The sequence below is a fragment of the Arachis stenosperma genome, chromosome 5 (genome assembly GCF_014773155.1).
Source record: "Arachis stenosperma cultivar V10309 chromosome 5, arast.V10309.gnm1.PFL2, whole genome shotgun sequence".
In the NCBI taxonomy this organism is placed as follows: Eukaryota; Viridiplantae; Streptophyta; class Magnoliopsida; order Fabales; family Fabaceae; genus Arachis; species Arachis stenosperma.
Genome location: NC_080381.1, coordinates 127,290,565 through 127,304,916, shown reverse-complemented (window position 1 = coordinate 127,304,916; position 14,352 = coordinate 127,290,565). Strand labels below are relative to the sequence as shown.

The 14,352-nt window shown below is 28.5% G+C and overlaps 1 protein-coding gene and 1 long non-coding RNA gene across 3 annotated transcripts; both read left to right on the top strand.

The window, feature by feature from the left end:
- The first annotated feature begins 4,306 nt into the window (after positions 1–4,306).
- LOC130981352 (ethylene-responsive transcription factor 3-like) lies at positions 4,307–4,795 on the top strand. The gene has a single exon (XM_057904945.1). The coding sequence runs from the start codon at positions 4,307–4,309 to the stop codon at positions 4,793–4,795; it is 489 nt and encodes a 162-aa protein (XP_057760928.1).
- Positions 4,796–11,845: 7,050 nt separating this feature from the next.
- LOC130983205 (uncharacterized) lies at positions 11,846–14,030 on the top strand. Of its 2 annotated transcripts, none has more exons than XR_009087282.1 (3): positions 11,846–12,139; positions 12,368–12,618; positions 13,523–14,030. It is a non-coding gene; the product is annotated as an uncharacterized LOC130983205 (long non-coding RNA). The 2 variants fall into 2 exon arrangements; XR_009087281.1 differs by having other exon boundaries at positions 11,846–12,163.
- Positions 14,031–14,352: the final 322 nt, after the last annotated feature.

The window sequence follows — 14,352 nt, the reverse complement described above, 5'->3', positions numbered from 1 at the left end:
GTTTTCTTATTTTTCACTTTATTAATAGAAAATTTTTTTTTATTCTTCTTTTTTGTTAGCTTCTGTATGTATTTGATCTATTATATGCTTCATTTCAGAGAATAAACTAACCCTTTTCTTTAATATTTTTCTCGGAGTTTTAATCCTATATTATTAGATACACTTAAACTTTAGCATACATAAATCGTAAATATTGTGCTTTCTCCTAGCTAGTTCTTGTATTAATTAGGTTTGAACAAAAAAAGGATTATATATAATCATATCATTTGGTTGAAGCTAAACCAAAATATACATTATATTTTTGTGTATTTTTGTATACTCTTATATACTCTTGTATATTAAAAATAAAATATATAAAAATACACAATAGTATATAGAAATAAGTCATATTTTATTTAAAAAATTATTTTTTTTAATTTATAATTAAAAAATCCTTGTTAAACATTACTTATTTCGATGTACTGTGTATTTTTGACATGCATAAGTCTTGGTATTTATCTTGTCTCACTAAAGATTTGCATCTATCTATCTCTATGTTTTTTCTATCATTACTTAGTTTTTCTTCTTCTTCTTTAATTTCTTTTTTGACATGCATGAGTCTTGGTTTTCTTATTTTTCACTTTATTAATAGAATCTATTTTTGTTTCTTATTCTTCCTTTTTGTTAGTTTCTGTATGTATTATCTTTTGATATATCGTATGCTTTATTTTAGAAAATGAACTAACCCTTTTCTTTAATTTTTTTTTTCGGAATTTTAATCCTGTAGTATTAGTTACACTTAAACTCTGGCATACATAAATCGTAAATATTGTGCTTTCTCCTAGCTAGTTCTTGTATTAATTAGGTTTGGAAAAAAAATGATTATATATATTCATATTATTTGATTGAAGCTAAACGCTTTAGAGAGAAGGACAACAAGCTTAGGGTTTTAGCTAATAGGTTCTATATCTTAATTATACAAAACTTTTTTAAGATATGAGATGAAGACACTATAGTAATCCAAAGCTCAAACTGATATGCATGAACGTTGGTGTTTGTTTCTAAGGCAATCAGCATGGATATAACTTATCATTTTTTTTAATAGTTTCTGATTAGTTCTAGGTCAAATATCAATCCAAGAAATTTAATATAGTCATCATTAGAAAAAAAGATCTCTAACTTTTCTCTAAGGATCCTCTTAGGGTTATATTATAGATAGATCTCATAGATTCAAAATTCCTTTTTTTTAAAGATATATTTTTTATTGCATAAAAGAACTTTATACTTGAGGTACATTATGTTCTCTGGAAGTACATTATGTCAAGACAAAAGAATTTTCTAATCGAAATATTAAATAAAAATGATCTAATGGATAAAGGAGAGAAAGCAAACAATTAAGAGAAAAAGAGTTCCAAAACGTTAATTACTGCTGGGAAGGTGGTTTGAGAAAATAATGTTGCCAGTATTCTCTTTATTTGTTGTTCTATTCATGTAATGGGAAGTATGAACTTTGAGTTCTTCTTGCAATGTTAGTGGCTCTTTATTTTGAAGAAGATAAAGAAGAGAATGGAAATGAAAAAATTTTCTATCTAATGTTTTTTCCACTCTATTCGAAATTCATAGATTTATGTATTTCTAGTGGTATACTTTTTTTATATAATTTATATAATTTATACTATTTTTATTATATACATAATGCCACTTAATAAAGAGAATTAATTCTATAGAAAAAGAAATCGTAAAGAGAAAATGATATTAATACTAATTTTTTGCTTCCTTGATTAATTCTTATTATCTCTGTTTATGTGGATATCAAGCCTATTTTTACTCGTTATACAAAGTGTCAAAGTTTTTTACTGTATTATGATATTATCCAATGCTGTTAGTTCTTTTAGATGACTATTAATAAATTTTTGAAAGGTAATTGCTTTTGTAATATATGAAAATACCTAATTTGATGTGTGCGCAATTGGATGAAATGATGAAGCCTTATGAGGAACTAGAGTGAGACCCGGTTATTATGCAGAGAGTTAAATTATTTATATTATATAATATATTTTAATAAATATTATATTAAAAATATTTTATAAAATATATTATTTTAAAATTTTGAATTTATTTAACTTTAAAAAAGACATAGATTATTTAAATTACAGTTATATAAAATTATATTTTTATTTTTTTCATTTTCGATTTGTATAGATTGTTACACTTTGTTTTTTTACGCATTTTTTTTTGTTTGTAAATAATTAAAAAAATGAATGAATGAGAATAAAAAACATATAAATATATTATATTAAATTTAAAATTTTTTTGACAATTGGTATGAAAGATTAAAAAATGAAAAGTAGTATAAGTTGTAGAATTTGAATATTTGTAACAATTTTTTTATAATTATTTTTTTTTTTTGAAGTAAAGGGAGTTCAACACAATAGAGTGAAGCAATAAAAGTAGCTAGAAGCAACATCGAAAATAAAAAAACCACAATCCCTAGTTATCTTCGACATGGCCATCAACAACCAAAGGGCTCCCCACCAATCCATTCCTCCGGATACATAAATGATCTGTTGATAATTTTCACCACACCTGAGGCCTGATTTTGGAAGAGTCTGCCATTCCTTTTCAGCCAGACTGTTCAAATAACAGTAAAGAATTTAATTATTATTATTATGACACTTTTTAATGTATATTTATTGCATTTAATTAGTACTTGATGTTTCAATTGAATAATAGATAAGAATTTTTTATTTTAATTTTTTAAAACATTTTACTAAATATTAAATAATAATTGGTTGATTTTCATCTTTTACCAAATCATTAAAATTGTTGAATCATTAGTAAAGAAAAGAAAGTTTAAACTCATGGTAAAAAAAGTTGATATCAACTTTTATATATTATACATAAATAAATAAATACATTACAGTTGAGTTATGAATCAAATGTATTGAAAGGCTATGAACAAAAGAAAGGCCTGTTTGCAAATTACCTATCTGGAAAAGAAAAAGAAAGCAAGAAAAAGAAAAAAAAACTATTTTAAACTTATTCAAGTTAATAATTGAAATTATAAAGAAAGAGAACACGGTTGGTTTTGTTTGATTCTAGTTAGACTTTTGGAGACACGCAACAAAGAAATACAAATTTTGAGAGTTAGTACTTATTAGGGAAGGTGACAACTTTAACAAATTAGAGTGAAATTCCAAATGTGATATATATAGACATGTTTGTAAAGACAATTGCATGTCACAATGTTTCGTTGATACAGAGTTGGATATTGCCTTGTTATGAACGATATCTCATCATCAGCTTTTGACTCAAAAAAGGACAAGAGCAAAGTAAAATAAAAAAAATTAACACTAATAATAATAATAATAATAATAATAATAATAATAATAACCAATTGAAGCTGATCGAATAATTAATTCAATTATCTATTTAAATAAGTATTAAATTCTGCCTTATATATATATAACAACTTAACAACTTATTAACTAACAAAAAAAATCTTACAATTGCATATCACAATGTTTGGCTGATATAGAGTTGGATATTGCCTTGTTATGAACGTGATATCTCATAATCAGCTTTTTAACTTAAAAAAGTAATCAATGGGACAAGAGCAAAATAAAATAAAAAAGAATAAAGAACAAATTCGCTCTAACTTTTTTTTCTGTAGATATTTTTGTCTTCGATAATTGAAAAATATATTCATATCCCTGACTTTTTCAAAATGCGGATAAATTTACCTTTCTTTTAAAGTGACTCCGTTGGGCTTAACAGAAAACGCTGACGTGGCTCCTGTGGCGCTGACTTAGCCGTTACAGCAGCACACGTGACATGTAACATTTTAAAACAGGACATATTAGTCCTCTCACACCAAAATGTGTAACTTTTCAAAACAGGACATATTAGTCCTCCCACCCCAAAATGATGTCGTTTCAAAACAGAACATATTTCCCCCTGACTCCCTCTTTCACCACCACCTACGTTGCCCCTCCTCTCCTTGCCCTATTCTCATCCCTTTCCACTCCCTCACTTACCCTAACACACTCTACTCCCCTCCCCATGCACACCCTCCATACCACACCCAACAACAAAGACAAAGATTCAAAGAACAAAGAAGAAGAAGAAAAAGATCTTGCTTTTCTTTCTTTCTCTCTCTTTCTTTCTTAGAAATCAGTGTGAACAAACCATCAAAATTTCACACACTGAAATGCTTATTTGATTTCAAAGCTTGATTTTTTTCATTCTTTTCCAATCTGAGTTCCGCTCTGTTCCTTAAAACATCACCAAATTACTCTTTTTTATATTGAAAACCAAAGCTATCGCCATGGGAAGAGGCAGAGGAGTTGCGACTCTGAAACCCACGGCGGCGGTTGCGGCAGCGGAGATAAATGGATCAGGGCCGATGCCAGTATTGAAGGAAGTTAGATACCGCGATGCGAGGAAGAGACCGTGGGGAAGATTCGCCGCCAAAATCAGAGACCCGTTGAAGAAAGCAAGGGTTTGGCTCGGAACCTTCGATTCCGCCGAGGACGCCGCATGCGCTTACGACGCCGCCGCAAGAACACTCCGGGGACCAAAAGCCAAGACCAATTTTCCTCACCGCTCAGGATCCAGCTCTCGATGTAGAACTGCAGCTTCGCCAGCACCACTTGCTGCGATGGGAGATTCAACCCTTCCGCTGCTGCTCCGCCGCCCTGGATGGCAACTTCCTCCTCGGCCAGAGCCGTTTCCTCCATATGCAATTTTTTGTAAGTTGCTGATTCTTCATAAATTGCACAATTTGGACTGGTTGAATTGTAAACTGAGCCTATAAAATTGAATTTGTGCTCTGTTATTGGTGAATATGTCGCTGAATTGTTCTGTTCTTCATCTGAATCTAGAATATTGGTTGAAAATGCAAAAGAGGATTAAAGTTTGTTTGGAGGGATGAGGGAGAAACGGCGACGTTTGGGTTTCTGGACTAATACGTCCTCTTTTCAAAAGTCCATTCTACGTGGCAGCCCGTAACGGCCAGGTCAGCGCTACGAGAGCCACGTTCCTCTAACGGAAGGGTAAATATGTCCACTTTTTCGAAGGGTCAGGGACATGAATGTATTTTCCAATCTTCGAAGACAAAAATGTCCGCAAAAAAAAGGGTTAGTGACGGATTTGTCCTTTACTTTAATAAAAACTTAACACTTATATAATAATAATAATAATAATAATAATAATAATAATAATAATAATAATAATAACCAATTTAAGTTATTTAGTTTACTCGCGTGGACGGATTTAAGCACGGTAAGCCTTAGCCCTTAAAAAATTTGAAACTCTTATATATTCTATTATAAATTTATAACGAAGGTAATAACTAATAAGTAGAGTGAAGCCTATGGTGAAGGGGTACAAGGGATGTTGTATTTATGTAGTTGGATTCAAACCTCAAATAATACATTTGTATTTGTTTTTATATTTGACTTAGAGTTCCTTTTCTTTTTTTACATTTTCGTTTTTTTTCCAATTAATTACACCTATTATCATATAAAAAAGTAGTTTAATATTTATAATAACATTGGTTTTTTTATTTTATTTGGTTGTTTCTTCCCTTTTTTATTATTTTTCTCTTAATTTTTACATTTATTATTATATAAAATATTTTAATATTTATAATAACATCAATATCTAATTGAATGTTAATATATATATATATATATATATATATATATATATATATATATATATATATATAGTATATGAAAGTAAATGAATTTAAAATTTATTTATTTTTCTCATAATATTAAAATAATAAATATTAAATAAATCTATTAAAATAAATATATAATTCATATTTTCTTCATGAATATATTTAAATTCATAAAACAAAATTATTAGCGCATGTCATATTTTTTTTAATAATATAAAATATAAAAATATAACTTATTGTCACCTCAATAATCAACAAAGCAAGTTAATTAACAAAAAATTCAAAAATATATTATTTTATATTTTACTAAATCTAAAATTAGAATTTTTTTTTATAAAGAATGAGATAACTTTTTTTATTTGACTAACAGTTATTAACATTTTTCTTAATAAAAAAACACTAATCATAATTATATGTATAATATAGGAACGCTGTATTTGACATAAATATGATGTTCTATTTGTGTCTACCATTAAGATAAACATAAACGATAATAACGGTCAAGATGTTGGAAGTTGTGTTTAAGTGATTATCAAGATGATGACGTCATGATAGGATTGAAATCGGTTGCGCAGTTTAACGTATTAATGTCCATTCAATTTCTCCTCTGATCATGTCCAGTAAAAAGTGCTCGTGTGAAAGTGATGTTAGTTTTAGTTGAGTTGTAAATTTTTTGGGCTTATTTTATTTTGTCTAAGTGTGTTTATTGGGTTTAGGTATATTTTTGGTAATTAGCATTTTTGGGTAATGATGGACTAAATTGGGATGGGTCATGGTGAAATAAAATGAGTGTAATTGTCTATTTGAGTGTTGGTGTTAATTTTTTTTACTGTACATTATGGATGGAATATTTAAATAGGTAAAATTAAAATATTTTAAGATATTTAAAATTTAAATTAAATGAATAAATGAATGAAATATTAAATTATTAAGTATTACGAAACACACTGAAAATTAATTTTCCTTTATCACATTAATGAATTATTAAAATGACTATGGAACATGAAAATAATTTATATTAATGTGGTTTCGAAAATGGTATAAATAAAATTTTGGAGAAATAAAAATTTGAATAAAACAAAAATAATTTGAGACCAAACACATTCTTAAATTATATGGAAGTTATGTTTAAAGTAAAAATAAAATTTAAAATTTGAAATCCTTTTTATTAGAAAAAATCAGTTAGTTTTGAATTAAAAATTTAAAATCGAGAAGGATAACTTTGATTAAAAAAAAGTCAATTAGCAAAATATTTAAAATTAAATATTTTTGCATGTTGTTAATTTTATTTGCAAAGAAAACATAATAAAAAACTGAAGATAGTTTAATTGCTGCAGCCTGCTAATGTTCTTACGTTGTTTTTCTTTTGCATGCTAATTTAATAATTCTTTTAGTAATATTTTATGTGTCGAAATATTTTTAACAAATAATGTGTTTAAAATGTATAGTGTATTTAAGATTTGTATTTGGTAAATTAAAAAAATTTATATATTTATGTTTTTAAAAGTTAGAAATACTTTTAAAAGCACTTAAAAAATACTTTTAAAAATTAGTTTATATTTATTAAAATTAAAAAATCTAATATAATCTCGTTTATTAATTAATATCTAAATTTAATTCTTACATTAATGTTTATTATAATATTTTGAAATTTAAAATTATTTTATCAAATATATTTATTATTATTTGTATTTATTAAAAATTATTTTTAATTTAATTTATTAAATATAAATGTTATCATTTTTTAATATAATTAAAATAAAATTAATCTCTCACTACAAAAAAGTATTTTTTTTTCGATTACACACACTAAAAGATTCCATCACTACTCAATCATAACGGGGATTCAATCCTAGGATGTGACTTCTATGAGACCAACACATTAATCATTAGCGGAGTTTGAGTAGTAAGTAGTAGTATTGACATTTTCAATAATCATATAAGTAAGTAGTAGCAGTACTGGATTTTAAAAAATTTTAATGGTCCAATATCTTTAAAGATGTCATTTTCTTTACATCAACCAGCTATAAGCTGATTACTTGCTTTTAGAACTATCATTTCTGTCATGAAATCATTCATCCCAAAAGCTTAAGCTGATGGGAGAAGGTAACATTAATGGTTATATCTCTAACACTCCCTTTGCATAGGCTTTCTTTTTCTCTTTTATTTGCCTTATGCTATTTTCTTTATTTTTGGGGTTCACCAAGGATCGAACTCTTGACCTTTTGGTCATAGAGCTCTGATACCATGTCATGAAACCACTCATCCCAAAAGCTTAAGCTGATGGGAGAAGGTAACATTAATGGTTATATCTCTAACAATTTCTTGACATTTTTTCTCTTTAAATATAGTTAATTTAGTCTTTTTTCACTCAATAAAAAAAATTTCTATTAGATAACTTTTCGTATATATAAACTCTTCGTGTTTTATTTTCTGTCAAGAATACATATAACAATGTTTTAATATTATATTTGATTATACAAAATTTATTTTAATTTTTAGCCTCTCTTCTATTTAAATTTTAGATTTATTTTTATTCCATTGTTCGCTCATTTACCTAAATAAATATACGTTGAAGTTCATTTTATATATGTAATAATTTATTGACTAGTAAAAACACTTTAAATAAAACTTAAATTTATCATGAATAATTCGTTAGTAATTGACTTATTAAGTTAAGACAAACTTAAACCAACAAACTATATCTCAAATAGCATAATCTTTTTATACTGCAGATTCGAGTCTCACTCTTAATTTTGAAAAAAAAAAAAGTTAAGACAAACTTAAACTGAATTCAATTATTTTTTCTTTTTTTCAACATTGTTTCAAGAAGAAACTTGGCTCAATATTTTTATTGAACATTTAGAATTTGAATCTAACTTCGTTGGGGTGAATGCGGATCGAATTGGATTGGATATAGCAAAAATTTCGATTCAATCCACATTAAAATTATCGAATCGATCGGATCTAATATCCGTAATTTTTAAGCTTGGATCCGATCTGATCCGCACATTTGTGAATCAGATCGGATCGGATATTGGATATATCCGCAAAACACAAAAATATTTTTAAAAACTTATTTTTATCAAAAAAATATTAATAAAATTTCTTTTTTTCTACTCTTTTATATGTTTACTCTTAAAATAATATTAAACATACTTTTCTTAAATAATAAAATTAAAATAATACAACATATATGATAATTATTAGTTGAAATAAAATATAAAAAGAATATTTAATTATTTATTTATTTATTTCTGCGGATCTGCGGATATGCGGATACCTACACAAAATTCGTAATCCAATCCTATAAATGCGCCGATCCAATCCGTATATCCACAACTTTTGAATCAGATTAATACCACATATCAGATCTGATCCATGAAAATTCCTAGTAGTGCATATATTTTTTGGATTAACATTTATGTTTTTATTGAGCTCTATATTTGTTGACCTTATCTTTGAATTGTAATAAAATTATGGTGCATATTTTGGTATCTATATATACTTGCCTAACTTACTAAAAAGAGATAAAAGTTAATATTTAAAACTTATCATAAAAAGTAAGTTTGACAATTTTAACACCAAAATTATAAATACCACAAAATTTATCTAAAATTATACCGCTTGTTGTCTATCTTGTTTCTAGACAAACCTGTTGGAGGTTATTTCAAATTTATAATTTTAATATAAATGTATAACAAATATATATTTCCACAAAAGATTACACAACAAATATAAAATATTTAAAATAGATGGATTTTAGTCATTAAAATATAATTTAAATGGTATAATTTTTAAGTCACCAAAAGAAAAATAGATAGGTTCTATTGGAATTAAAAAACAGAAGTTAGACTCCGCTCGATTTCTTTTAAAAAAAAAGAGTGAAATTTGGGGCCAATTTACATATTTAAATCAACTCTCAGCATAGATTACATAAATACAAAAATTAACTTTCTTTTACATGCGTGTATATTTCTTTAATTTTTTTAATTATGCTACAAGTTGTAGCATTTTACCAAATTACATGTAAATCACCAGCAAATTACACGCAATTCCAGTTGAAGAGCTGTTTACAATGAGAAAAAAAAAATTAGAAGAAAATCACCTTTTTTTACAATTTCATACAAGATGTAATGCAAAAAATTATATAAAGGATGACATTATCAAACATACGAATTTAATTGATCATTGTTTTTTTTTTATATGTAATTTTGAATAAGGGGTAAGTGGATTGTGAACATGCTAATAATTACAATGATCAATTAGGAATAATGGTAGATGATGGTTATGTTATTCAATTGATCAATTAAAAACAATAGATAGTAAATATGCTATTTAATTGATCATTGCAGTTATTATTATCACTTTTTTTATAAGATCTTATAAGCAAAAAAATTAAAAATATAAAAATATAAATAAAATAAATTTTATGTTTTTAATTTAAATTATTTTCTTAATATATCAAATTTATAAAATTTATAAAAATTATTGGATGATTTACTAGTTCAAACATATGAACTATCCGAAAATGTAAATTTTATAGAATTTGATACATTAAGTTTTAGATTAAAAACGTAGAGTTTATTTGATTTATATTTATATTTTTAATTATTTTTGCTTTTAAGATCTTATAAAAAAATAAAAATAATAACAACAATAATTAATTAAATAATATGTTCATTATCGATCTTTTTTAATTAATCATTACAACTAGCATACTTATTATTTACCTATACCACTCATTTAAAATTATATGTAAAAAAAAATCAATGATCAATTAAATTTATATTTTTGATAATGTCATTCTTTACAATTTTTTTTTGTATTATATTTTGTATTAATTTTAAAAAAATAAGATAAGTGACATGATCAAAATAAAAATAATGTTATTATTTTCTTGTAGTGATTTTATTTTATTTTTTTTAATCGTAAACTGCTATAGGTAAAAGCAGTTTTTGATAATATGCGATTTACACAAAAAAAAAATATTAATATTAATTATAGAGTTGATTTAAATACGTAAATTGTCCTTGTATTATTTTAAGGTGTATAAATTATAATACAATAATATTCTGATGCCAAGTGTGAAAACGCGCGCAGAGATGATGAACTCTCATTAATCTCTGTTGAGTAAGTTCTAGAGAAAAGGCATGAATGGAGATGAGAAGTTAAAGAATCAGAAAGAAAGAGAGAGGAGGAGCGAAGAACTGAGATGAAGAGAGAGAATGGAAAAAGGGTTCTTGAATGTGAAATTGGAAAAAATGAATTAAGCAGGGAGAAAGAAACCACCGCAGTTAGTTCCATTGTGTGAATATATATATATATATATATATATATATATATATATATATATATATATATATTTCTAGCCAATTAATAATTCTTTTAACTAACTTAATCAATTTGTCAAAAAGTATCTAAGAGCTAACTAATTAATTACTTTAGTTACCAACTAATGTATGTACATGCTAACCAATTAAATCAGTAAGTTCCTAACTAACTTGCATGTAAGCTGAATGAGTAAATCAAGTCACACCCCCCGCAAGCTAGGGGTGTGAAGATCGAGCAATCCTAGCTTGGACAGATTTGCAGAGAAAGGCCCTGGCGCCAATGGTTTGGTCAGAAAATCAGCCAGCTGGTCGGAGGATGACACTGGCAGTAAATAGATCAACCCAGCTTTAAGCTTTTCGCGAGTGATATGAAAGTCGGTTTCAATATGCTTAGTGCGTTCATGGAAGATTGGATTTGCAGCAATGTGGATGACAGATTGATTATCACAGAAGACAGTGATGGGTGATGTCAGAGGCATACCAAGATCCTGAAAGATAAAAGAGAGCCATTGTGCTTCACAAGTGACATTGGCCAAAGCGCTATATTCGGCTTCAGAAGATGAACAAGAGACAATAATTTGTTTCTTGCTTTTCCAACTAATGAGAGCATTATCTAGATAGAAACAATATTCTATAACAGAGCGTCGAGTGTCGATGCAAGCTGCCCAGTCAGAGTCGAAAAATCCAAAAACCTTAAAATCTGAGTCACAAGGAAAAAAGAGACCAAGAATGGGACAGCCTTTGAGATACCTCAAAATCCTAAAGGCTGCTTCGAGATGAGCTACTATAAAAAAATGGGTATAAAATGGCATCAACATAATGGCGGTTTAATCTCATAGAAAGCGGTAGTGTTTTGGTGATTTTGGCGGATTTAAACGCCATTACCTGCTCCTGCTTCACTGATATAAAAACACTTTTATTTCACTAATAAACATGGTGCTATTCATTCGAACTTCCATCGCAATGTGAGAACTAAGAAGAAACTCCATCGCAGCATGAGATCTGCGATTTCATCCACAACGCTCTCCTCTGGCGGCAATGTCGTTGTTGCTACCTTCGAAGGAGCGCTCTTCTTTGATTAGGTTTATTGGCTTCGATTTGAGGGTTCGTTGCGCCGTCGCTCATCTCCTCCTCACCACAAGTAACGCCATCATTGCTGTCCTCGGTGGAGCTTCTGCTATCTGATTTTGTGCATTTTAGTTGATCCTGAATTTTCTTAATTCTAATTTGGTTAAGCTTTAGCAGAGCCTTTATTTTCTTTTTCCCCTTCAATGGTGGTCCTGCTTGGTTGAATCTGAGTTTTGTGAAGCTTTCGTCTCAATAGCTCTCTAAGTATAATTCTCTTGGTTAATTTTCTTTTTCCTTCTAGGTATAATCTGAGATCGCACATCGGAGGGAGAAGGAAAGGAGAACGAGAGTGAGTTCATCTGAAACCCTAAATCTTGTCGCCGCTATAGTCACCACCATTCATCTCATGTATGCCGCTTCCATCAACCTTCTGCGTTCGAGTGAAGGCGCCTCCTCTATCGACGCGTTTCCAAATCTTGTCACTACGCTATAGCTTATGAGACTAAGCAAAGCACCTCTTCCATTAATGTGTCTCCTCCGCTAGCGGCGCCGGTACGTTCTCACTTCTGCATTCTCTTTTTCTTCGATCCACTCAACATTGCTCGTAGTGTGTTTCTGTTCATTTGCAATTTCTATTTTTATTCTCTTTCTCTTCTTGTTCATTCTCAATTACTTGTTTACTAACTGTATTTCGGTTCAGTATTGTTATGCTTGCCATGTGGTTGATGAATTTCCTGAGAGAGATGGAAAAGAGTGGAACTTGTTTTCTGTTATAGATGATAATTCTTTGGTGCTTATTACTATAACTACTGCATGTTCATCATTGTGTATTTTTGAAATTCAAAACTAGCTTAGCTCCCAATGTGAATCCAGCAAGGACATGCTTTCTTTGTTTACTTTTTTCATCAATGTCATGACTTGCATGCTCACATTTTGTTATTTACTTGGAGAAAGAAATAAAAGATTCAGAAGATCTTCCACATTGGATATGCTGATAAGGTATTGAAATTGGAATTAATTAATTCCTATCATAGATAAATTTTTAATCAGTTACGTCTTTCAATTCTTCTATGTCCAGATATTTTGGAATTAAAGCTATGGCAGAAAATAAAGGCATGTATGTAAGGATACTGAATGAACATTTTCTAAATTTAGGAAATTCAATGAAATTAAAAAGAAAGAAAAAAATGAATTACAGCATGAGAGTTAGTAATGGAACGAAGAAGTTGCAGCTTCTCGTGCATTAGTGTTGCTCTCTTTTGCTCTTTAGAAGCCATGGGAAGAGTGTGTTGTTTCTGTTTCTTGTGTTTTGCTATATATATCAACTTCTTCAGATCTCTATCTGAAGCTATTTATATATAATTAGAGAGCTAGGAACTTCCTATAAGGAAGACCTCTCATCAAACAACACTATTTACTATTTATTTATTTATTGTTGTTGTGTTTTTTTCCTCAGAAACTATCAAAGCTTCTACTGTGGTCCGAGCGATCGCCATTATCAACCTCAGTGCTGTCCAAGGAGGGTAGAATCTGCTATCCAAGTTGGTGCTACAACAAGAACAAGTCAGAGGCTAGAGTGTTAGTTCAACATGTAGCAATTGTCTAGTCTCCATGTTGAGAATAGACTCAAGGAAGAGGTATAGAGCATCTGCTGAAATTTGACATGTTTCTGTTGTTAGATTTAGTCATAGTTTGTACACATAATAGAAGTATAAATAGTTTTGTTCCTCTATGCTATTTGTTGAAATATTTTTAGTATTTAGGGAACCAAATTTTATATGCCAGATTTTGTGCTTATGATAGGCTTAAATATTTGTTTAGAAATCAACCTTAACTTGACTAGCTAACAATTGTGCTTTCTAAGTTATAAATCCACAACTACTTTATTCTTATAAATTGTAATTGGAGAATAATATATTCGCTTTACTTATAAATTCTGTGGTTTGCTTTCATTATCTTTACCTTAAGAGTTGAGGTATTTAGTTCCGGGATTGGTGATCTTTATTATCCAAGTAACGACCTGGATCCTTATATCAAAGATAAGAACGTAAGTTCCAATACATCGTCTGCATTCTGCTGTTGACCTTCATTTGTGACTCTACAACATCATATTGTTTTACATTGTTAAGGATGATGATGACTCTGAGGAACTCGAAGACAGATCATTAATCCAACTGATTTCGCCATTGTTTGTGCTCGTATTGAGGACGATCTGAGTCTTCTCGAGATAAACAAATCCTTTTTATTTGGAAAATACTTGTATGTTGGAGCAAATGTGATTGGCCC

Excerpts from the sequence above, each read along its gene's own strand:
- LOC130981352 (XM_057904945.1), top strand. The coding sequence starts at position 4,307 with ATGGGAAGAGGCAGAGGAGTTGCGACTCTGAAACCCACGGCGGCGGTT.